The following is a 23,646-nucleotide window of genomic DNA, read 5'->3' on the forward strand; positions in this document are numbered from 1 at the left end:
AAATCTACTCAGGAGTCTGAGAACCATGGTTCAGCAAGGGCTGAACAATTCAAGACTCTCATCTCTAGTTAACAAGCAAAAGCCAGAACTGGAAGAGTGGCTCAAGCACTAAAGTGCCAGCCTTTAGCAAGAAAGTTATGGAAAGACATGAGACAATCTATAGCACTGAAGGGGGAAAATGAGGCAAGAGTAGAGTGGAGATCAGTTAATATCAAATTTTACTAAATTCTATTTATTTCTCTAGACACTGTATGTAATATTACTAGGAATGGAACTGACCTGGAAGGTATGACATTGAGGATTTGATTAACAGAGCAACAAAGTATCTAGATGGCTATATTATTAAGGTGCAAACAAGACTGACAGGATTTGAATACAATAGTGCCCTCAGTCTCATCAGAAGTGAGATTTTTAAACTAAATGACTAGAGCAAAGGTAGTCTTTGGACTAATCAAAGCACACAATGTAGCTGTAAATTGGAAGCTAAATAATGAATTATATAGCTTGTGTCACTAAAGCCATGTACTTGTGGCTCAAACCTACAGTTCTAGATACTGCTTGGGAGGCTGAGAAATTGAAGGAACTTTACTGCTATGGTGGCTAAGTGGCATAACTCCCTAATTTATAGCTAGCAACAGTGGCACAGAATGTAGATGTTTAAGACTTCGAATGTGGTTTTAGGCTAACCTGTGCAAAAAAGACTGCTGCAGTCTCCAGTGATATACTCTTGCCATCCTAGGAATAATGGGAAGCCTAACACAGGTGAATTGTGTATGTATGTGAATATAAACATATTCCTATATTTCTATATGTATACATTGAATATGACAGAACAAATCTTTTTTTTTTCCATATGCTAAGAAAAATCCCCAATGTTAAGATAGCCATGATGTTTAGTGTGGTGCTGGCATACCAAATCACATGGACCAACAGACAAATTTATTCCAACTCTGAATTTTGTTATTTGTCCAATACATGAATTTAAATTAGAATTTTTCTGCTAGGAGAGAAAATAAAAGTCCTGAAGTATAGTTATTTGGAAAGTACTTCTATTTACATATCAGAACTAATAAATTGATGAAAATGCTCACTTTTAAAAACTTAATACTTGACCCTCTTCCTCTTCCAACTTCAACATAAACCAATCTTTTTGTGTACTTAAATTATACCGTGCAGTCCCAGAAACAAGATACTTGAAAATTAGTGGTTAAAAATGTTTGAATTGAATAAAGCCAACCTTTTTCAAACCAAGTATATGTTAAATGTTACATATATGATTGTCTACCACCCAGACTTGATGTTTTAAAATGTAGATAGGTCAGGACCTATTTTAAAATAATGGAGGAAACGAAAACAAAACAACCCAAGGGGAGTCTAACATATGTAAAATACTCCAAAATATAGTCTATAAAGAGAAAATACTTGTTCTGGTTCCTGGACTCCTCTAATTCTAAAGTTCAAGATGATAACAGGCTTTTTAAAAAGTCCACACATCAAATATATACTGAGTAGTAATACAGCTCACAAACAGGTTTGATTCACATTCTTAAGATTTTGAAATCAATTATTCAAAGATTACTTGACTAAACCCATAATCCACTTGTATTATTCTACTGAACAAATTAACCACACAACAGTATGATTCCAATCTTACTCCAACAGAAGCAGCAATTAAATTACAAATACTTTTTAGTAACTAAGTAATAAAAATAACAGCACTAGTATTAGTTTCTTTTTCAATTTCTTATTCAATAAGTCTGTTCCTCATTTTTAGATGAGGATGAAGTTATCACAACCAAATATGGGAAACTGCTTTCTCTTTATTTAGACCTTGCAAGGAGAAAAAAAAGGAACTTTGGTCACATATTACCTTAAAAAAAAAAAAATCCAGTTTTACATATTTCTATAGTCAGGACTAAATGATCACAGAAATAATTTCTTCTGTAAAAACGGGCCAAATTTTATGAAAAAGCTAACATACAATGTAATCCAAATCATATAAAGATATTTTTGGGTTCTTAACATTGACAGTTGTAATTCCAGCCTAACAGGTGTTAATGTTCATGCTCCCATGTTGCTTTGGTCCAAAAGAGAAGAGCTGACTCAGTAAAATAAGTATGTAATATTTTGCCAATAATAATTTATAGACTGTGATCAGCAGCAGAAATATTCACAAGGAACAGTTCTACTTTAACAAAGTGTAATAAAGGAAGTATTTTTCATAAACATATCACAGTATCAAATTTTTATGAGAAAAATATGAAGGAACAAACGAACAAAAGATGAAATAGCTACCACAAACAAAAGTACCCCCCCAGTACCCAATACTGCATCTGATGGGGTAAAAAGGTTAGAGGGTTGAGGATGCTAATATGAAAAGAAGTTGAGTACTGTATTTATTTAATTTTATACAACTCTTACCCTTTACAAAAATGGTTATAGTCGTGCTCATAAAAGTGTAACTCATGACATTTGAAAGCAAACACTCTTTGTAATTATTTTAAAAGGGCCTTTTTAAAAATTATAATACAAAGGTCTGTGCTCTATAAGCAGTCCTCCACTGTGCATTATAACAATAAGGCTTACTTTTAATACAAAGACTTAATATTTTGGAGTTATGAACCACTAGATTTAACAAACATCATTTTGTAATTGCTTTTTGCATCTTTTTTGTTTTTTGGATCTTCCACTTCATTGGGGTGTTCAGCAGCTTGAAGTTCTTCGGCAGATTCTTCTTTCTCTGACTCTGAATCACTCTCAGAGTCATCAGGACTTTCAGGGTCAGGTGAATCTTCATCATCATCATCGTCATCTCCAGCCACATCACCTTCTCCATCATGGTCTTCTACCTAAAACATAAATATTTTTAAAACACAAATATAATTAGCCAGTTCAAAGGCTGGAATGATTCTAATTTTTATCTGATCTTAAAATCAGCCAACTTAATAACCATTTGATCAATATTTTTTGGGGGGTGGGAGAGGTGGGTCATAGGGCTTGAAGCCTGGGCCTGGGCATTGTCCCTGAGCTCTGCAGCTTAAGGCTACTGCCCTACCCCTTGAGCCACAGAGCCACTTCTGGCTTTTTCTGTGCATATGGTACTGAGGACATGAACCCAGGTCTTTGTGCATAAAAGGCAAGCACTCTTACCACTAGGCCAAACTCCCGGCCCTCAATCAATATTTTTAAGACTATACATTATAATCTGTGACTAATGAGGCAAGAACTTATGACAGAGGAGCCACAATTATTGCCAAAGATTTTAAGAAAGGGATGTGAAGGCCATGAAACTAATGTAGCTTCATAAACTAATGTAGTTTTGTAAACTAATGTAGTCTCATATTTAATCATAATATAAAGAGATCACTTAGGGAAGAACTCTCTCTAAGCAGAAATTTTAAACTTACATAAAGTATTTTATCTAAAAGTGGTAGGTAAGATTTTTATCTGACAACAACTTGTAAGGATGGTATTCATAAAGGATATACCCTAATGATTAAGCAGAATTTACATTACATCAAAAATAGAAAACACATCTTTAAGCCCATAAAAATATCTTTTCTGATTCTCTAGAGATCCAGATGGACAATAAAAATACATTAAATATTAAGTACAAAGAAAGTTTTCTAAGTTATGATTCTCTACTGCTAAGGTAATCCAACAGAAACAAATGATATGAAACGGAAATTATCTTCCAATCAATGAAAACAGGTTAATTACTACCTCACTGAAGCCAAGACCACAATGTCGTCGGTATCTTCCTGATAATTTACTGTCCATACTTTGCTGATACTGAGATTCCAGTTCTTCATTAATTTTCTTGTCTTCTTCCCCTGCATGTCCATTGTACTTTGGTTATGTTTCAGTCAAATTAATAAAAACATATGATTACACAAAAAAATCCCATAATACAGATGGTATTATATTAAGGGTTGAATTATCTAATTGGGATTAATTTTATAATGAATTTTTATAAATCATTTACCATACAAGGTTACTAATAAGCAATAAAAATATAGCTATGATTACTTCTTTAGAATCTACTCCTGAGTTACCAAAATGTTTAATGACTATACTGAAAACTTTCTCCAAGTCACCTAAAAAACCTCCAGTGAACCAAGATCATCTATTTCTGAATAAAAATAGTGAAAAGGTGACTTCAGAGAAGATGACCTTGTCATGGCTCTCCTTTATGCCAGTTTCTGTTTATCAGCTAATTGAAAATACATAAACTTTAACATTTATTTCATTATGCAAGATTTGTATATTTACATGTAAACACACAGTAAATATCCTAAATGTCTACCTATGAACTTACCACTCAAGAGCTATTAATGTGACTGAGGATTTCTTTGCTCAATATTTTAATTTATGAACATAAATACCAGTGAATTCATGTGATGGTGTTTTCATGAACTTTAAATTCACAGAACTTCTCATTTTTAGGAAAAAAATTCTATTTTCCTGCTATAATAATTTTGCTTTAAATAACATATGCATCATTTTGAAATAATGCACACAAAACAAAGACTGATTCATTTTTTTTTTTTTTTGCCAGTCCTGGGCTTGAGCTCAGGGCCTGAGCACTGTCCTTGGACTTTCTCAAGGCTAGAGCTCTACCACTTGAGCCTCAGCACCACTTCTGGCTTTTTTCTATGTATGTGGTACCAAGGAATCGAACCCGGGTCTTCATGCATGCTAGGCAAGCACTTTAACCACTAGGCCAAACTCCCGGCCCCAGACTGATTCATTTCTAAAATATCCTAAAGCCAGTATAACATTAATTTAATTTAAAAAATTTAAGTTAAATTTAGGTCAGCATTTATTAATACTAAAAACAGTCAAAGATTAAGGCTTTTTTTTTTTTTTTGGCCAGTCCTGGGGCTTGAACTCTGGGCTTAGATACTGTCCCTGGGCTCCTTTTGCTCAAAGTTAGCAATCTTACTACCTGAGCCACAGCGTAACTTCTGGCTTTTTCTGTGATTAACTGGAAATAGTCTTAGACTTTCCTGTCCAGGCTGGTTTCAAACTGTAATCCTTAGATCTCAGCCTCCTGAGTAGCTAGGATTATAAGCATGAACCACTGGCAACTGGCTATAGGGCCAACTTGAAATAGGTGAAATTTCACTTTCTAGCAGACTGAATACAAATCAAATGCATTTTCAATTTTTTATTTTAGTGGAATTTTGAACTCAAGGTTTTTAGGTATACATTCTACCACTTGAGCCATAGCACTACTTCTGGTTTTCTGATGGTTTGGAGCTAAAAGTCTCACTGACTTCTGAGTAGCTGGGATCACAGGCATGAGCCACCAGCACCCAGCACTTTTTTGCCCCAGCTGGCTTGGATAGGTATCTTCCTAATCTTGTTCTCCATAGTAGGTAGATGACAGGCAAGGATTGCAGGTATGAGCCAATAGTACCCAGCTTCAGTTTTTGTTTTAGCTTTTTAAACCATGGGGTTTGAACCCAGGTCCTGGGCACTGTCCCTGAGCTCTTTCACCTTTGAGCTGCAGAGTTACTTTCAGTTTTGTGCTGTTTAACTGGAGATGAGTCTCATGGACTTTCCTGCCTGGATCAGCTTTGAACCACAATCCTCAGATCTTAGCCTCCTGAGTAGCTAGGATTATATGATTGAGCCATTAGAGCATTGGTTTTCAGCTTTTACTTAAAAGATCTTTTCCCCCATGTATGTTGGCAATGTAGATATCGTTATGTGTAGGCAAGCCCTTTACTACTTTCCCAGTCTCCTTTAATTTGTGTGTGTGTGATAGGGCTTGAACTTTGGCCTGGGCATTGTACCTGAGCTCTATCAGCTCAAGGCAACCACCCTACCATTTCAACCACAGCCCCACTTTCTGTTTTCTAGTGGTTAATTGGAGATAAGAATCTGACTTTAATTCCTGGCTGCTTTGAACAATGATCCTCAGATCGCATCCTCCTGAGTAGATAGGATTACAAGCATAAGCCACCATGCCTGGCTTCCTTTAATTTTTTTTTTAAAGTTTATTTCTTCAGGTTTTCTAAGTTTACAGTCTAAGATTTCAAAGCAAGAACTAGTGAAGAAACTTAAGGTGAGAGTAATATACTAGTATGTCAAATAGTTTACATAAAAGAAAAAAAATTGAATAAATTCATCGCTATTGCTAAGAAAAGGCATAAACCCTCAGTATAATTAATGTGTATGTTCTGAGTTACTATGAACAAAGACAGAAAAAGCTGAGTTTCTTAGCTGAAGAAGTGTGCTCAGCCCATGAGTTCAAACCCCAGGACGGAAAAAAAAAAAACCCCGAGAACACACAATATTTGATATTTATGAGATATGCAACATTTTTACATGTTATACATGTTCTCATATATATTTAATTAATAGAAGTAGATATAAAATGATATCCCAAAATCTGCTGTTATCTTTTACACTAAATTTACTGTTGGTTCTATGACCAATAAAATAGGTAAGATTTTTATCTGAATGATGTATTCATATTGGCTCCATTTTAATTATATTTACTTACCTGTTCGGAAGTGAGATGTTGATTTGTGATCACCTATAACAAGACGACCAGTGTGTTCTTTCTGTAAGAAAGATGGAAAATGTGTTGGAATTTAAGATTACTAGACTCGTTTAATACAATACTATTTTAGCTTTCCAAGATATAGTGGAGACAAAGAAATAAGAGATCCTTGCCTTTGTGGGGCTTACATTCTATTAGAGCAAGGATAAAGAAAGGGAAAGGAGACAGATATAACAAATAAGTGAGTTATGGTATATTAGCATGTATTAAGTGCCACTAAAATAGAATAAAGTGATAGAAACAGAGGCAGGATAAGAGACCAGATTAGATTTCTTTCTTTCTTTTTTTGGTTGGTCGTGGGGCTTGAACTCTGGTCTTGGGGATTGTCCCTGGCTCTTCAGCTCAAGGTTAATAGTCTACCACTTTGAGCTACTTCCAGACTAGATTTTTAAATGGGATAGATAAAATAAGTTTAAAATTAAGTCAGCACAAACATTTTCTTTGTTAAAATTGCAGTTGGTACTTTAACCAATGATTCAGTATGCTGTTTCTTAGATTGCAAAAGATGCCCCATCAACAAGATCTGATTATAAGTATAATGACATCAAGTTATTCCAGGATGGTGGTACTATAGCATTGGTCCATTCACATTTTAATTGGCTGGTTCTTCCTATGACCAATGAAGTATTCATGTTGGTTGGTTAGAATGAATAATATATTAGAATATTCAATATATATTTCTTCCATTTATACCAGTATGTTTATTTTATTTATTTGCCAGTCCTGGGGCTTTCTTCAAGGCTAGAGCTCTACCACTTGAGCCACAGCACTTCTGGCTTTTTCTGTGTATGTGGTACCAAGGAATCAAATCTAGGTCTTTGTGCATGCTAGGTAAGTACTCTACCACTAGGCCAAACTCCCATCCCACCAGTAAGTTTTATAATTCAGGGAACTCAATGTATTCAATTAACTTATTTTATTTATTTATGTGGGTCATGGGGCTTGAAATCTGGGTGTGGGCACTGTCCCTGAGCTTTTCAGCTCAAGTTTACCACCCCACCCTTAAGCCACAGCCTCACTTCCCATTTTCAAGTGATTAACTGGGAGATAATAGTCTCACATTCTTTAGTGCCCAGGCTGGCTTTGAACCTTGATCATCAGATCTCAGCCCCCTGAGTAGCAAGGATTACAGGCATGAGCCACCTTGCCCAGCCCAAATATTTTGTTGTTGTTGTTTTGGTGCTAACTGAACTCTAGTTCTTGAACAGTTCTCATTCTGCCTGTTGAATACAGCCCTAACCTATTACTTACACAGCTTTAGCAAATCTCTTACTTAAATCAGGAGTGAGGAATCTTACTTCTGCCAAGGGCCATTTGGATATATCTATATATAAATTTGAAAGACATATAAAATTATCAGGGCTGAGATGTAGCTCATTGGCCAAGTGCTTGCCTAGCAAGTGCAATATCCTGGGTTCCACCCCCAGTACCAAAAAAGAAACGACCAAAAATAAATATAAATAAAATTATCAATACAAGCCAGGTGCTGATAACTCATGCCTGTAATCCTAGCTATTTAGAAGGCTGAGATTCATTCAAGAACAGAGGTTTAAAGCTAGCCTGGAAGACAGGCTAGGCAACAATTAATCAGCAAAAATACAATGTACTTGAAATAGTAGAGCACAAATCATGAATGAAAAGTGTGAGGTGGGTCAGTCCCCATATGGCACCCACACACTTCTTTCTCCGGCAGCTGATGAGATGTATTAGTGCCTGTACTGTTTGGTGCCAAATGATTTCCCTGGCCTTACATGGCCTGTGGACATAACATTCCCCACCCCTGATTTATCTACTTTCAAGGACACAAGTTATTGAGAACACAGATTGATAAGATGCTACAAAAATATTTTATTAAAGGTTTTAAAAGTCTTAAGTACCTTTTATGACCTCTCCCTATTCTCAGCCTCACTGTTACAAAATACTAAATGTCTCTTCAGATTCAAACCAGTTCTTTCTGGAAAAGTTAGTTTCACTGCTAAGCCAGAAAGAGCAGTCCCCCTGTTAGTCCATATCATTATGTGCCTCTCATTCATAGTAATTGCAATTCTTCTTGAGATTACCTAGTTCTCTCCATTGCTTGATGATTCCAGTTATTAATACAATAGTAAGTAAAGTGCATTCCCATGGATAACAAAGGGCACAATTTCATTTTCAAGTACTCAAGTTTTCATTTTCAAGTTTAAATATAGAAAGACAACTTGCTTACAAAAAATGTCTGTTAGAGATAATTTTATTTTTATGTGTTTTCTTGGTATCTGTATTCCTTCTGTTATATTCATTAAACCAAGAAGCATTTCAAAATATATGAAAAAAATTTAAATTAAAATTAAGTCTTTATTACTACTTTTTCTGTCAAGGTCTGGAAAAAGTTACGAAATGTAACATTCTTTTTAGTTGGACAGAGATTCCTTTAAGATAACTTGCCAAGAAATACCCGTTAGTAAAATCAAATAAAGCAGACCAAAACCTTTCACATCTCCTTTTCCTTTGGTCAGTGTCTTCACATCAAAATTTTCTCCTTGTAGTCTCCAAACTTATTGCTAAAAGCACAGGGAATTCTGGATGTGGTTCAGATACAGTAAAGTTTAAAAGCCAAAAATAATCATGGCTCATTCTTAAAAGATTTGCTTCTCAGAAGGCAGAAATCTGGAGGGTCAAGGTTCAACACAGAAAAGTCTATGGTACATTTCCAAAATAATCATAAAAAAGCAGGGCAGGAAGCACGTTTCAAATGGTAGAGCACCATTTGAGCAAACCCAACAACCCAGTATGGAGGGGAGGGGGAAATCATGCAGTAGAAGAAATACGTAAATGTGTTTAGTTCTTCTCACTTAAAAATACAGAAACCGCCCCCCCCAGCAATATTTGCATAGAAAAGCATTTGTTTACCTTTCCTGCACCCATGAGTCTCAGGAACTTTTGCTTTCTTTCTTCGTTACCCAGGTCAGCTGCCTCCCAATTGCTGGATCCAAGCTGTAAGAGAAAAAAGTTGATTAGTCTACCTTTAACTCTCAGGGTTTTGTTTTGTTTTTTTCCCCCCACCTGTTAGTGTGACAGTTAATGAGGTTCATCATTCTTGCTTAGGAAGTTAAATATGTATCACATTTTTGTTACCTCATGGCAGAATACTTTTTAAACTTTTTATAGTTGAAGTTCTGTCACAATAGGTTACAGGTATCAGAATCACCCAGAGGGTTTGTTAAACTAACCAGTTGCCTGTACTCTCAGCGTTTCAGATTCACTGGGTATAGAGTAGGGTTTCAGGTTGTGAATGTCTAAAAAATGTCCTAAGTAATGCTGATACTCTCCTATGGAGACCACACTAATATCTTTTGTTCTGAGTCTTGAAGTGGCCTAATCATATCAGAAAGCTACCACAATTGCTAACTGAAACATATAGAATTCTAAGGTACCACATTATAAGAAGCCACTAGGTCCGAATTAAGCTTTTTGGTTTCTTTTGAGCATTTAATTATTTGTTACGAATGAGACATTAAGATTTTTATTCAACCTCAAAAGTTCTCCAAAAGTGAAATTTTACTGACTTCTTAGAACAATAAATTAAAATTCATTTCATCTCACAACTGCCAATAAATAAAGAGTTCAGTGTATTCTTTTTTTTTTTGCCAGTCCTGGGGCTTGAAGTGATTGCCTGAATACTGTCCTTGTGCTTTTTCAAGGCTAGAGCACTATCACTGGCGCTACAGCACCACTTCCGGCTTTTTCTACATATGTAGTACCGAGGAATCAAACCCAAATCTTTGTGCATGCTAGGCAAGCACTCTACCACTAGGGCAAACTCCTGGCCCCTGAACTCTTTTATAAATTAAGGAATATTATGGAATTCTACTAATTTTATTTATATATATCTTAAAAATAAATATAAAATTATTTCATTATAATTATTTCTAACTGTGTTAAAAATGATTAAAGTTGCTTGGCACTGGTGGTTCATGCTTGTAATCTTCAGGAGGCAGAGATCAGGAAGAATGTAGGTTTTGGACAGCTGTGGCAAAAAGTGAGCCCTCATCTCAAGAAATAAGCAGAGTATATTAATGACGTGAACCTGGGATTCAAGTGGATTGTCCTAGCTGGCTCTGTTAAAAGATCTAAAAAGTAACCTATCTAAAAACTAACCTAAAAGCAAAAGGGTTGCAGGTACCATTCAAATGCTAAGAGTGCATGCCTTTCAAGTGCAAGGCTCTAAGTTCAAACTCCAGCACTGCTTTAAAAAAAAAAAAAAGTCAGGCCCAGGCGCATAGCCTGGTGATAGAGTGCTGGCCTGGCATGCATGAAACCTGGGTTTGATTATTTAGGAAAAGTCAGAAGTGGTGCTGTGGCTCAAGCGGCAGAGCACTAGCCTTCAGCAAAAAGTGTCCAAGGACAGTGCTTAGGCCCTGAGTTCAAGCCCCAGAACTGGCAAAAACAAAAAACAAGTCATTCAATAGGAAAGGTTTTGTCATGTAAATTTTGCAGTAACAGTTGGATATGTGACTTTAATCTTTTATGTTTGTGCATCAAAATTTACTTGATTCAATTGGTAAATGGAGAAATACTGAGGCAGGTTATACAGGTAAGGTGAAGGGAAAACATGATATGGAAATAAATACACTCATGAGATTGATCATTCTAATTGTTTATCTGAAAATGTTTTTTAATTATGGATCAAAGACAAAAAACCTTTCTTCAACACAAAATTTTAGGTAATCAAAGGTTTCGAATCTCTTTATGTATTATATCTTGATGCACATGAAAGAACTACAAGTAATGATAAAGCTAAAACCTATTAGAAATAGATATAACAGGTGATATGCATATAATTAGCTGTATTCAGAGAAAGAGTGATATATACCATTAAAATCAGAAAAATGTAGAGTAGAAATTTGGAGTTGCTATTGTTATATTTATATTAAAGTTCCTAAAAAGTCATTTTTACCATCCCTTTATTCTTCTAAATGTATTAATAAAAGACTAAAAAAAATGAGTAAAGTGGTATATACCTATAGTCCCAGTACTTGAAAGGCTGATTAAGGCAACTGAAAGTTAAAAGGCCAGCCTGAGCCACGTAAGACCCTGTCTCAAAAATAAATAACACTGGGCTGGGAGGTTAGCCTAGTGGTAAGTACTTGCCTAGCATGCACAAAGACCCAGGTTCGATTCCTTGGTACCACATATATAGAAAAAAGCCAGAAATGGTGCTGTGGCTCAAGTGGTAGAGCTCTAGCCTTGAGAAAGCCCAAGAACAGTGCCCAGGCCTGAGTTCAAAGCCCAGGACTGGCAAAATAAACAACACTGAGAAGCCAGACCCAAAAGAACATGGGCTTCATGGTTTCCCTCATTTGTAATCATTAGTACACATCTAGGATTCGCCTAGCAGAGGGTCACAATAGCTCAAAAGCTATGTACAGATGGCCATATAGGATGAGACTAAATGAAATGAACGCTAGGATATGGTAACAAGAGGTTTATCTTTGTGACTGTTGTTCTTAATGTACTATGTAAAGTTATTTTCTTTTAATCTCATATAGTTACTGTATCTGACTTTGTTACCTGGCATACTGTATACGTTTATTTGAAATAGGGAAGGGGAAAAACAAGATTGGGAGGGTTGCAGGGAGAGGAAAGGACAAAAACATAAGAAGGGGCATCAATTTTCGAGAAGTAATGTACCCACTACCTCATGAATGTAACTGTAATCCTTCTATACATTACCATGACAATACAAAAAAGAGAAGTGATGTATGCACTACCTGATGAATGTAACTGTAACTTCTCTGTACATCACCCCAACAATAAAATTAAATAACACTCAACATATGGGGCACAGGGATTTAAAACATCTGTACTGCCAGGGGAGGTGGCTCATGCCTATAATCCTAGCTACTCAGGAGGTTGAGATCGGAGGATCGCAGTTTAAAGCCAGCCCGTGCACTAAGACTGTGAAACTCATCTCCAATTACCTACTAGAAAACTGGAAGTGGGGCTGTAGCTCCAGGGGTAGGGGCGGTAGCCTTGAATGAAGAGCTCAGGCACCCTGGCAAAGAGTCCAAACTCCACGACAAAGAAAAAAAAAATTGTACTGCACTGGGTCCACTTCTAAATTCTTTTTTCTGCAGGGGATATATTCTCATAATTTTAGCTACTAAATCACAAATTTCTACTTTCATTGTTTTTTTTTCTGGTCAGTCCTAGGCTGTGAGCTCAGGGCCTGAGCACTGTCCTTGGGCTTTCTCAAGACTAGAACTCTAACACTTGAGCCACAGCACCACTTCTGGCTTTTTCCTATGTTGGTACCGAGGAATCGAACCTGGGTCTTTGTGCATGCTAGGCAAACACTCTACCACTAGGCCAAACTCTCAGCCCCACTCATATCCTTTTACAGAATATTTAGTCTTAACTATTTCTCAATACAATAATAAATACTAGTAAGACATTCACAATCTCACTAAATCATTTTCTGTGAGCCCAGAACTGACTTAATTAAAACTGTTGCCATGTGTATGAGGTATATACAAGACAAATTCTGTAATCTGAAATACTTCTGATTTCCACTATATAGGATTCTTAGAGTGATTTGCAAGTTACAAATGGTTGTTTTTTTTTTTACATTTTTTAAAAAGAACTTTACACAACAGTCTATTTTGACAAATAAGGACACTAAGACAGAGAGACAAGTGACCTCCTTGGAGTCTGCTTTTTTTTTTTTTTCCATGTACTATAAAACAAATTAGAGGAGGTAGGTCTGCAATCTTTGAACTGATTAAAGAAACGGCTAAGTTAAAACACAACTTTCAGTTTATTCTCCCTTCCTATATTCTTACCTCCTTCCCCATCTTCTCTTTCTTTCTTTTGGCTTGGGATTCAAGACAGTTTTCTTTATTATATAGCTCTGGCTAGCCTCAAATTTACAATCCTTCTGCCTTATTTACCAAATGCTGAGATTAAAAGCCAGCACTACCACATTCAACTTGTGATTAAAAGGACAAACACAGGCTGCAGGTGTAGCTTAGTGGTAAGAGTGTGTCTTCAGCATGCAGGTCGTCTTAGGATCAATGGCTGACATATTATTAAAGTTCTCTATAAATAGCTTTCATTTCTCCACTCCAACTGAAACAATAAAACCATTGTTTTCATCCTTAAAAATCCCTTGCCAGAGCTGGGAGAGTGACCTAGTGGTAGAGTGCTTGCTTAGCATGTATGAAACCCTGCTAAGTTCAATTTCTTGATACCATACACACAGAAAAAGGCTCTATTGGTAGAGTGCTAGCCCTGAAGAAGCCCAAGGACAGTGACCAAGCCCCAGGACAAAAAAAAAAAAAAAAAAAAAATAGTGTGCCATAGGACTACAATCTCCCTTTTGCCTTGGCTCATGCCTATAATCCTAGCTTCTCAGGGGGCTGAGATCTGAGAATCACAGTTTGAAGCCAGTTTAGGCAGGAAAGCCTATAAGACTCTCTCATCTCTGATTAAGGACCAAACAACCACTACCACCACCACCCTGAAGGGAAGCTATAGTTTAAACGGTAGTGAGCTAGCCTTGAGCAGGGAAGCTCAGAGACAGCACCTGGGCCCTAAATTCAAGCCTTAGGACCAGCACAAAAACAAAAAACTATAACTTAAACAAGACAACTCACTTATTAGTAAAAATTATAACTCTATGAAAGAAACATAAATCACCATTGAGGGACACATTATTGTATCACACTGTAAAATTAACAATATAGTCATATTTTTATTAGTCGTGTGTGTGTGTATCCTGATTATAAGGCTTGAACTCAGGGCCTAGGTTTTTGGCTCAAGGCTGGTGGTACTCTATTACCTGAGCTACAGCTTTACCGGCTTTTTGGTGGTTAATCAGAAATAAGTCTCATGGGCCTTCCTGCCCTGGCTGGCTTTGAGCCATAATCCTCAAATCTCAGCTTTTTGTTGTTGGTGGTGGTGGTGCAGGTTCTGGGGCTTTCACTCAGAACCTGAGTGCTGTTCCAAGTTTTTGTGCTCAAAGCTAGCCTTTCATCACTTGAGCCACAGCCCACTTCCACATTTTGGCAGGTAGTTGGAGGTAAGAATGTCAGGGACTTAACTGCTTGGATGGCCTCGACTAGAGATCCTCAGATCTCAGCTTCTTGAGTAGCTAGGATTACAGGAATAAGTCACTGGTGTCCAGCCTAAGGTCTTAGGTTTTAATCTTCAATTTAAACTACAAACCCTTTCTTTTAAAATGATGCTAATGCTAGGGACTGGAAAGGTAGGAAAGGTCATCTAGTTTAAATTCATTTCATCAGAAGCTGTGGAGACTTAATCACTTTGGAAGTTTTGGTCAATCTCTAAGATTTCAGAGTCCAAGAAAATAGGTTAACTAACAAAATCAGTTAAGTTTCAAGAAGAAACAATAGAATAGCCTTTACAAATCTATTTTATACCTTGATTACTTACCACAAAAACAAAACAGATAAAAGTCCTTACAAATACTGAATTACCATGCCAACAGAAGATTTAAATGCCAGTATCTGGGAGAACAGGAGGCAAGAATAAGCCTCAGAAAATAACCACTGGTCCCAAACCTGTATGACTAATCTTTCTGCAGAGCTAAAAATAAATTTCTTTAAAGAAATCCCACCCCACCTACCACCCAAAAAGGAGGTCTTAACCATCACCTCATTAACTACATAGTTCAGTCTTTTATGATTCACAAAGATATTAAGAAAGGCCTTGGTTACATTCAATTTAGAAACTGAGAGTGCTTTAAACAACTGAAAGTAATCTAGATATCCTTTAATTTAAATTAAGGACGCCCTCCTCCACACCTCCTTTCACATTACAAGGGCACTATCATGTCACATTATCTGAAAAACCCAGTTTTATGTTTGCTGGCTACCTGCAGTTTCTAACACTGCACTAGTGCTAGGGCCAAATATATGAAAACGCCTAACATAAGGCATTGTATTTACTGAATTCCTGCACTTGGCACGGCCTTCAGTATTTCACAGGTTGCTTTATTGGAAAGGTTTGGGAGGAAAGGCGTGGCAAGAACACGCCTTCCTGGTCTTACTGACTAGGACCCTTCGCGGTGATGCCATGACGACCAAATTTTACCCAAATGCACAGCATCCTCAGTTTCTTCTAGAAGTATTATTAACAGGACACTCAAAAAACAACCCCAGCCTGAAAATAAATCTTATTGAGATGTGAACCAATACTTCGCCAATGGCTAGGGCCATTTAATTAAACCGCGAACAGGAAGGGGTCTTGCAATCTCTACAGCCCTGGGTTGAAAAGTCTAACAAATTAGCGTCATCAGCAAGGAAAACGACTCCTAGACTCAACTATCTCAGCCCCCAACTCCTCTCCACCCACCCTCCCACCAACGCAAGCCGCGGGAGCTCAGCGTGCGGCCGACCCAGACTCGGTCCGGTCATTTCCCATTCTTCTTGGGCCCCCCCACCCCCTCGCAGGCTCCTCAGGAGCTTCCTCCTCCTCCTTCACCCAGCTCGGCCTACCCGGGCCTACGGTAGGCCTCAACCCTCACCCACTCCGCCATTGTTATTTACATCGTCGTCTGGGGAGGCTGAACGCTTCACCCCGTGCGGGTGAGATTCTCTGGCAGCACTCATCGTTGCGGGAGGAGTATCCCGATGGGAAAAACGCCGAACACAACCGCTGGTTTGCCTCAACTCGACACCCCAGGCGTCCGCAACCTGCTACCGGCCTTAGCAGCACCACTCCAGAACGCAGAGCTCCTCCAGGCCTTCTCCGCCACAGTCGTCACCGCTACGGCCGCTCGCTGCCACGTGGCATTCTGGGAGTTGTAGTTTCCCGAGCCGCTCCACACTAGCCTGAATTAAGAGCGGTAGGCGAGGACTAAGACTACAATTCCTAGGAGGCCGAGCGGCGGAGCTCGAGCCGTGTGGCGGGAGTGCCTTCAGAGGCTACGCCTTCCCGGGCTTGTGGAGGGAGCTTTCGCGTGGCTCCGTATGGTGGCGAGCGTTGGTGAGGAATGTCGTCGCGGCGGAAAGTCTTTTAAGAGTGGGTTTTCATATTTCCCTGTGAGACGCCGCCTCTTTGGCAAACGCTTCCGTAACACTTGAGCACCCGGGTTTAAAGTGAGACTCTTTGGAAACCAGTACACTTTGCTCAGCGCCAAAGCATTTAAAAAAAAAAAAAAATGGCCTCTAGCCCCATCCTGATTTGCGTTTCCTGTTACCCATTCGGGATTTCTAGAAGGTTCTAATGAATTTCTTGTCATTTTTTCATGCTGAGGGAAGTGAGTTGAATATGATGTCGAATGCTGGCTAATTGGCTAGTTTGGAAACGGGTCCTCGAGGAAAGTCCGTGCCCCTCTGGGTCAGGCTTTGTGAGGAGCCAGTGAACTTCTGGTCCACTCGGGCCCTGAGGCTGGTGTGGAGATGGTGCTGTCAGAGCCCTCACCGAAAGAAGTCTGTGAAAACCCTGTTCTGCTGCTTAAACACACACACACACAAATTAAACACGCACAGTGTGTGTGTACCACAGTGCAGTGGCATTAAATCCATTCACAACATGAGATCTTATCTCTTTAGTTACAAGAGATTGCACTTAAAAGGTACCCCACTTCTCATTTGCTGGCCCACTCCATTTCCTTATTTTCCTGGCATCCTCAGCATCATAGTCACTAGGCCACTTTGAAAGCGATGTACTTTAAAGGTAGTAGTTACCAGATTTTGCTACCTTAATGGTCTGGGACTTTTAAAAGTTTTTCTTTCTCCCAGTACTAGGGTTTGAACTCAGCATCTTGTGCTTGCTCGGATAGCTGTCTACCATCTGAGTTGTATCTTCAGATTGGCTTTTTGCAGGTTCTTTGGAGATAGAATCTTAAAAGATTTTTCTGCCCAGTCAGGCCTCGAACCTCTATTCTTCAGATTTCAATCTTCTGACCAGCTAGGATTATAGGCATGAGCCACTAGCATCCATATAATATATATATATGTCCCTGAGCTTCTTTTGCTTAAAGATTGCACTCTTCCACATGAGCCACAGGAATACTTCTGGCTTATTCTGTTTATGTGGTACTGAGGAATCAAACCCAATGCTTCATCACAAAAGGCAAGCACTCTACCTTTAGACCACATTCCCAGTCCCATACTTTTTTTTTACATTTTTTTTATTAAAGAATTATTAACATTGATTTTTACATCATATTTTAAATGACAAGTTTAACAATCAAGTGTTCAAGGGGGGAGTCTATTTACAATTACTGGCCAGTCCCATACTTTTGTTATATCTTTGAAACTCAGTGACTATAGTGACCTCCCTTCCTATTCCCCCTGATTAGATGGCATTGCAGGTTTATATTATCTAGATGTCTCAGTTTTTAACCAGACAAATTTAGCATTCAGTATTGTTTGTCGTTATTTTATTCAGAGACTTTCTGATTTTTATTTAAAGTAAGCCTGGTGCTGGTGGCTCATGCCAGAGCTACTCAGGAGACTTGAGATCTGAGGATGGAGGTTAGAAGCCAGTATGATCAGGAAAGTCTGTGAGACTCTTATCTCCAAAAAACTACCAAAAAATCTGAAAGTAGAGCCTGGGGCTCAATGAAGGAGCTCCAGCTTTGAGCTAAAAGAAGCTTAGGGACAGCACCCAGGCTCTGAGTTCAAATCCCAGGACTGGTAAACAAAACCCCAACCATTTTAAAAGCAAAACTAAGTAATAGGATATACCATTTCCACCTTAATTTGTGTTTTCTATTGCCCTTTTGAGATTCCTACATTCTGATGAATTTCTTGCCATTTTCACATACTAAGTTCCATTCTGAGATCAGAAACAAAGTTTATTAGCTTTTGTACTCAGCAATTGTTCCAGTTTATATTTATAGAAATACTTTTACTATTATGGATTTCATTTATAGAATTGTGTCCAAGGAAGATAGTGCTTTTAATTTTGAAGTCATAAATTCAAATTATGTTGGAGGTAGAATAGTACAATAAGTAACATAATAGGGAAAAAAGGACACCTGTGACAAGAATAAAGATAAGAAATGAAAAAAACTCATAAGGCTAAAAAGCATGTTTTTGGAAATGGTTGTTTATCCTTTGCTAAAATTAAAATATTTTACTTACAACTTTGTAATTCTGCTAAGATTTCTGTAAATGTAACTACAATGAGGCAGTCAAGTGTCCAATTTTGTGAGATGGGTTGTAGTTCACCTCAAATTCATTCAGTGACCAAATACAGTCAGAAAACTATATTACCAATAAAACAAAATTGCTTAATAGATACTTTACTAAAGGAATTCTGAAATAAAAGAGGACTATCAGTAATGTCAGTAATTGCTAATTTACTGGTTGCCAAAAGTTCAGACAGTTTTATTGAATTAGCAATATACTATTTTATTTCTTCACTAGAATTATTGGCAACTAGATGGCTATATCTTTAAGTCACCAGGAAACAAGATCACAAACCAAAAAGTAACAGGAATTGTAAAGACTATCATTTGATCAGATTTTACTCAGTTTTATATTAAGAAAGATTATAGGTCAGCATGAGATTATATAGAATAGTTAATCTATGACACAAAAATTTAGCAGTGCTCTTCCTCTGTACTTGATCACAAGTAGAACTATTAAATACTATAAATTGAGTAGGGAAGTTACCTGTTAGGGAAATGCAAAATGTCTAGGAAGGGTTTGTATGCTTTTATTTTAAAGAAACACCTGTCTCTTCTTCATTACTTTTTTTTAGTGTGAAATCATTTCTTTCTAGCTTTTAAAATATATAGTGTGTTATCATACACATAGTCACTCTACTATGCAATAGAACTTGTTTTTATAGAGGCCGGGAGTTTGGCCTAGTGATAGAGTGCTTGCCTAACATGTATGAAGACCAGGGTCCAATTCCTTGGTACCACATACACAGAAAAAGCCAGAAGTGGCACAGTGGTTCAAAGTGGCAGAGCACTAGGCTTGAGCAAAAAGTGTCCGAATACAGTGCCCAGGCCCTGAGTTCAAGCCCCAGCTTGAAAAGAAAAGAAAAGAAAAAGCTGGAAGTGGTGCTGTGGCTCAAGTTGTAGAGCAATAGCCTTGAGAAAGCCTAACGTGAGGTCCAGGCCTTGAGATCAAGCCCCAGAACTTGCCAAAAAGAAAAAAAGACAAAAGAACTTATTCTTTTGTAAGTTTAACTTGGTACAATTGATAAACCACTTCCTACTTTTTTTTTTTTTTTTTTGCCAGTCCTGGGCTTGAGCTCAGAGCCTGAGCACTGTCCTTGGATTTCTCTCAAGGCTAGAGCTCTACCACTTGAGCCTCAGCACCACTTCTACTTCTTATTCCTCCTGCTTATTCTTCCCTGCCTCTGGTAACTACCATTCTACCATCAAGTTCTGTGAGACCAACAGTTTAATATTTTATAAATGTTTGAAATCATGCAGTTTTTGTCTGTTTCTGGTTTATTTCACTTAACATAGCAATTTCCAGTTCCATCCAGTTTGGCACAAATGACAGAATTTCATTCTTTTTATGACTGAGTAGTATTCCATTGTTTGTGTATATATATACCACATGTATACATACACAATGTAATTGATATATATCATATGTACCATAAATATCACATATATATCTATCTATCACTTTTACTTGTATTTGATGAATACATAAGTTGTTTTAGTTTCTTTGCTTTTCTGAGCAATGCTTCATTTAACAAGACAGTACATGGGCCAGGAATTTTGCCTAGTGGTAGACTGCTTGCCTAGCATGCATGAAGACCTGGGTTCGATTCCTTGGTACCACATACAGAGAAAAAAGTCAGAAATGGTGCTGAGGCTCAAGTGGTAGAGCTCTAGCCTTGAGAAAGTCCAAGGACAGTGTTCAGGCCCTGAGCTCAAGTCTAGGACTGGCAAAAAAAAAACCACACTCACAAAAAAAAAAAACAAACAAAAAAACCCAAGACAGTACAGATATCAACATATAAAAAAAAATTCAAGAAGCCAGGCAAGGTGGCTCATATCTGTAATCCTAGCTACTCAGGAGGCTGAGATCTGAGGATCGAGGTTCAAAGCCAGCCTGGGCACTAAAGTCTGTAAGACTATCTCCAACTAACCACTAGAAAACTAGACGTGGTGCTGTGGCTTCAGAGGTCAGGCAATAGCCTTGAGCTGAAGAGCTCAGGGACATCGCCTAGGCCCAGAGTTCAAGCCCCAAGACCGACAAAAAAAAAAATTCAAGAGTATATTGATGAGGGGCCAGGAGTTTGATCTAGCATGCACAAAGACCTGGTTAGATTTCCTGGTATCACATACATAGAAAAAGCCAGAAGTGGTGCTATGGCTCAAGTGGTAGAGTTCTAGCCTTGAGAAAACCCAAGGACAATGCTAACACCCTGAGTTCAAGCCCCAGGACTAACAAAAAAAAAAAAAAAAAAGAAGAAGAAAAAAGAATATATTGATGAGCTTGTCCTTATTTTTCTCTTTAGGATTGTATTTCAGCATTTGTAAGAAGAGGAGCCAACAAAATTTAGCTATAATAATTTCCCAAGTAACATGTCATTGTTTTTACAATGTAAGTATATAAATGAGCACGATAAATCACCAAATACAGAAAAAGTAACAAAAATGTTTCAATTTTCTGAACTTTGAGCGGCAAACCCTCTTCATGTAATCTTACAAGTCTGCCTTTATATGTGTAAGGATAGATGGTATATTTCATTTTAAGTTGGTTTTGTTGTTGTTTGTTTTGTTTCTTGTTTGAAAGCTGATGTAGAGGTTATGTGGGGGAGAGGGAAGAACTCAAGACTACAAAGGAACTGGAGCCTGGAATGTGGTAGGGGAAAGCAGTCCTGTCTTTGCAGTTAACATTTAAAAAGCCCTTTCAACACTAAAGAAATAAAGACTACAAATGTCTTGGGCTTGAAATGGCTTTTATACTTTTGAACCTTTTACAAAAGCTTTCCTTAGAATTCTCTTCCTCTTTTCCCCAAACAAAATAACTGGAAAAAAAACTGGAAGAGACCAGATATGGAGAATGCTATAATAACTTACTTTAAATTTTTGAATCATAAGGAATGCTTTAAGAAAGAACAAAAAAGGGAATTGTCATACTTTAAGATGAAGGTAACAAAGAAAATAATAAGTGGTTATATCTTTGAGTTTGTGAATTGTTAGTAAGCCAAAGCAGGTGTGTTTCCATCAGGAATATATACCTCTTGATTCTGCCACTCATAAACTTTTATAAACAAGTTGCACAAATAGAAGACAGAATACTATGTATTAAGATCGTTCTGTTTCTAATACAATATTTGATTGAACACAAATATTCCATATCTGTTTTTATGAAGAGAAAATTGTAAGGAATGTTGAAATGATGTGGATTACTAATTCTTATAAAATTTCTTATCAGAAAGTTGAATGTAACTTTCTTGATTTATTTAATACTTTATTATAACTGAAAAGAAAGAATGGTATTGTCTTTTACAGTGTTTTATTTGTGAATGTCATCACTGTTAGTATCTAATAGTGGTTGGTTCATTGTATCACTGTGTCGTCTTTCATTTATGTGAATTCACCTGTTTATGAACTAAGGGCATACTTTCTAGGTAGGCACTCTACAGTGTCGGTCAAATTTCTGGCCCTGGTTGCTCTGGTAATATATATATATATATATATATATATATATATATATATATGTATGTATTCCAGTCCTGGGTTTGAGCTCAGGGCCTGAGCACTGTCCTTGGACTTTCTCAAGGCTAGAGCTCTACCACCTGAGCCTCAGCACCACTTCCAGCTTTTTTCTATGTATGTGGTACCGAAGAATCAAACCTGGGTCTTCATGCATGCTAAGCAAGCACTCTACCACTAGGCCAAACATCTGGCCCTCTGGTTATTTGTGAGATAGAGTCTTGCTTTCTGCCTAGCCCTGCTTGAACTAAAATCCTCATATTTACATTTTTCACTATAGCCACAGTGACAGAGGTGTGCTACTATGCCCAGCGTTTTTCTCTTTAGATGGAATCTTACCAATTTTTTACTTGGTTTGGCTTATAGTCATGATCCTCCTATCTCTGCCTCCTGAGTCGCTAGAATTACAGGACTGAGCAGCAGGCATGTGCCTTCGATGTTTTTTGAATCTGTAGTCGGTTTTGCTTTTGAAATGAAAGAAATTAATATTTATTGATGAATCCTGCAATAATTCCTTTCTCTGCTCCCCCCAACAATTCTTATTGAAAGTATACATTTTTATTTAATGATCCTCTTGTAGACTATCCACAATGATATAATAACTAAAGTTATTTCTTTTATTTTCATATAAAAAGGTGAATTTATTGGGGAAGTAGATGGTGAACTGACCGGCCAGGGACACAGTGCAGACTCGGGAGCTGACACTGTGACCCTGAGCAGCTCTCACACTGACCATGCGGTCAAGCCTGGCTGGATATAGGTGGCCAATGCAAATGTTACATACACAGAGGGACCATAAAGCCAGCTCCAGCCACTCCCAGGTAGCCAAGAAGATTACATAAAGTTATTTCTTCAGGGAAAAGAAAACACCCAAAATGAACTTAATTTTTAAATCCTATTTCCAAAGTACTATGCTGTCCTATAGAGTTCAGTGTGATCACATATATCACTTAATTTTTTTCTAACTACACCAGGAAGAGTGAAAAGAAACAGGTAACAGACACTAATGTTAATGTGTTTAGATAATCTAATATTTTTAAACTATTATTTCCACATGTAACCATAATAAAATTACTAAGATGTTTTACATCCGATATGCATTTAGTAGTACAGCTCATTTAGCTTAGAGCTAGTTGCATTTTCAGTGCCCTCAAACTACAAGTGGCCAGTATTACCATATATTACCACCATTGGGTAGCATAGTTTTGTTGTCTCCCTAATTAAATGGAGAATGATCCTTGCTTTACCTGATAGATGTGATTTATTGCCAGCCATACTTAATAGCAGTATTTTATGCTAATTCACTCTAATAACATGTTGTTGTTTGTGCTTGATATAGGCTTTTGAATTTCTAAAATGAATGTGAAAGGGCTCTGAACTTTACTACTAAAATGTACCTTTTGAAACTTTTCTACAGGACTGT

At 37.5% G+C, this 23,646-nt stretch overlaps 1 protein-coding gene across 2 annotated transcripts; it reads right to left on the reverse strand.

Annotated features, from left to right (window-relative positions):
• Positions 1-402: 402 nt before the first annotated feature.
• On the reverse strand, positions 403-16,337 carry C16H11orf58 (chromosome 16 C11orf58 homolog). 2 transcript variants are annotated; one of them, XM_090348069.1, is made up of 5 exons: positions 16,123-16,337; positions 9,464-9,547; positions 6,515-6,575; positions 3,724-3,833; positions 403-2,849 (listed from the first exon to the last, which is right to left on the reverse strand). In XM_090348069.1, exons 1-5 carry the CDS (start codon positions 16,183-16,185, stop codon positions 2,616-2,618), a joined length of 552 nt encoding a protein of 183 aa, XP_090204195.1. In that variant the 5' UTR covers positions 16,186-16,337; the 3' UTR covers positions 403-2,615. The 2 variants fall into 2 exon arrangements, with proteins under 2 accessions (XP_090204195.1, XP_090204196.1); XM_090348070.1 differs by lacking the exons at positions 9,464-9,547; positions 16,123-16,337 and having other exon boundaries at positions 3,724-3,849.
• Between the last annotated feature and the right edge of the window lie 7,309 nt (positions 16,338-23,646).

The sequence above is a fragment of the Megascapheus bottae genome, chromosome 16 (assembly GCF_031878675.1).
Source record: "Megascapheus bottae isolate mThoBot1 chromosome 16, mThoBot2.hap1, whole genome shotgun sequence".
Taxonomy (NCBI): domain Eukaryota; kingdom Metazoa; phylum Chordata; class Mammalia; order Rodentia; family Geomyidae; genus Megascapheus; species Megascapheus bottae.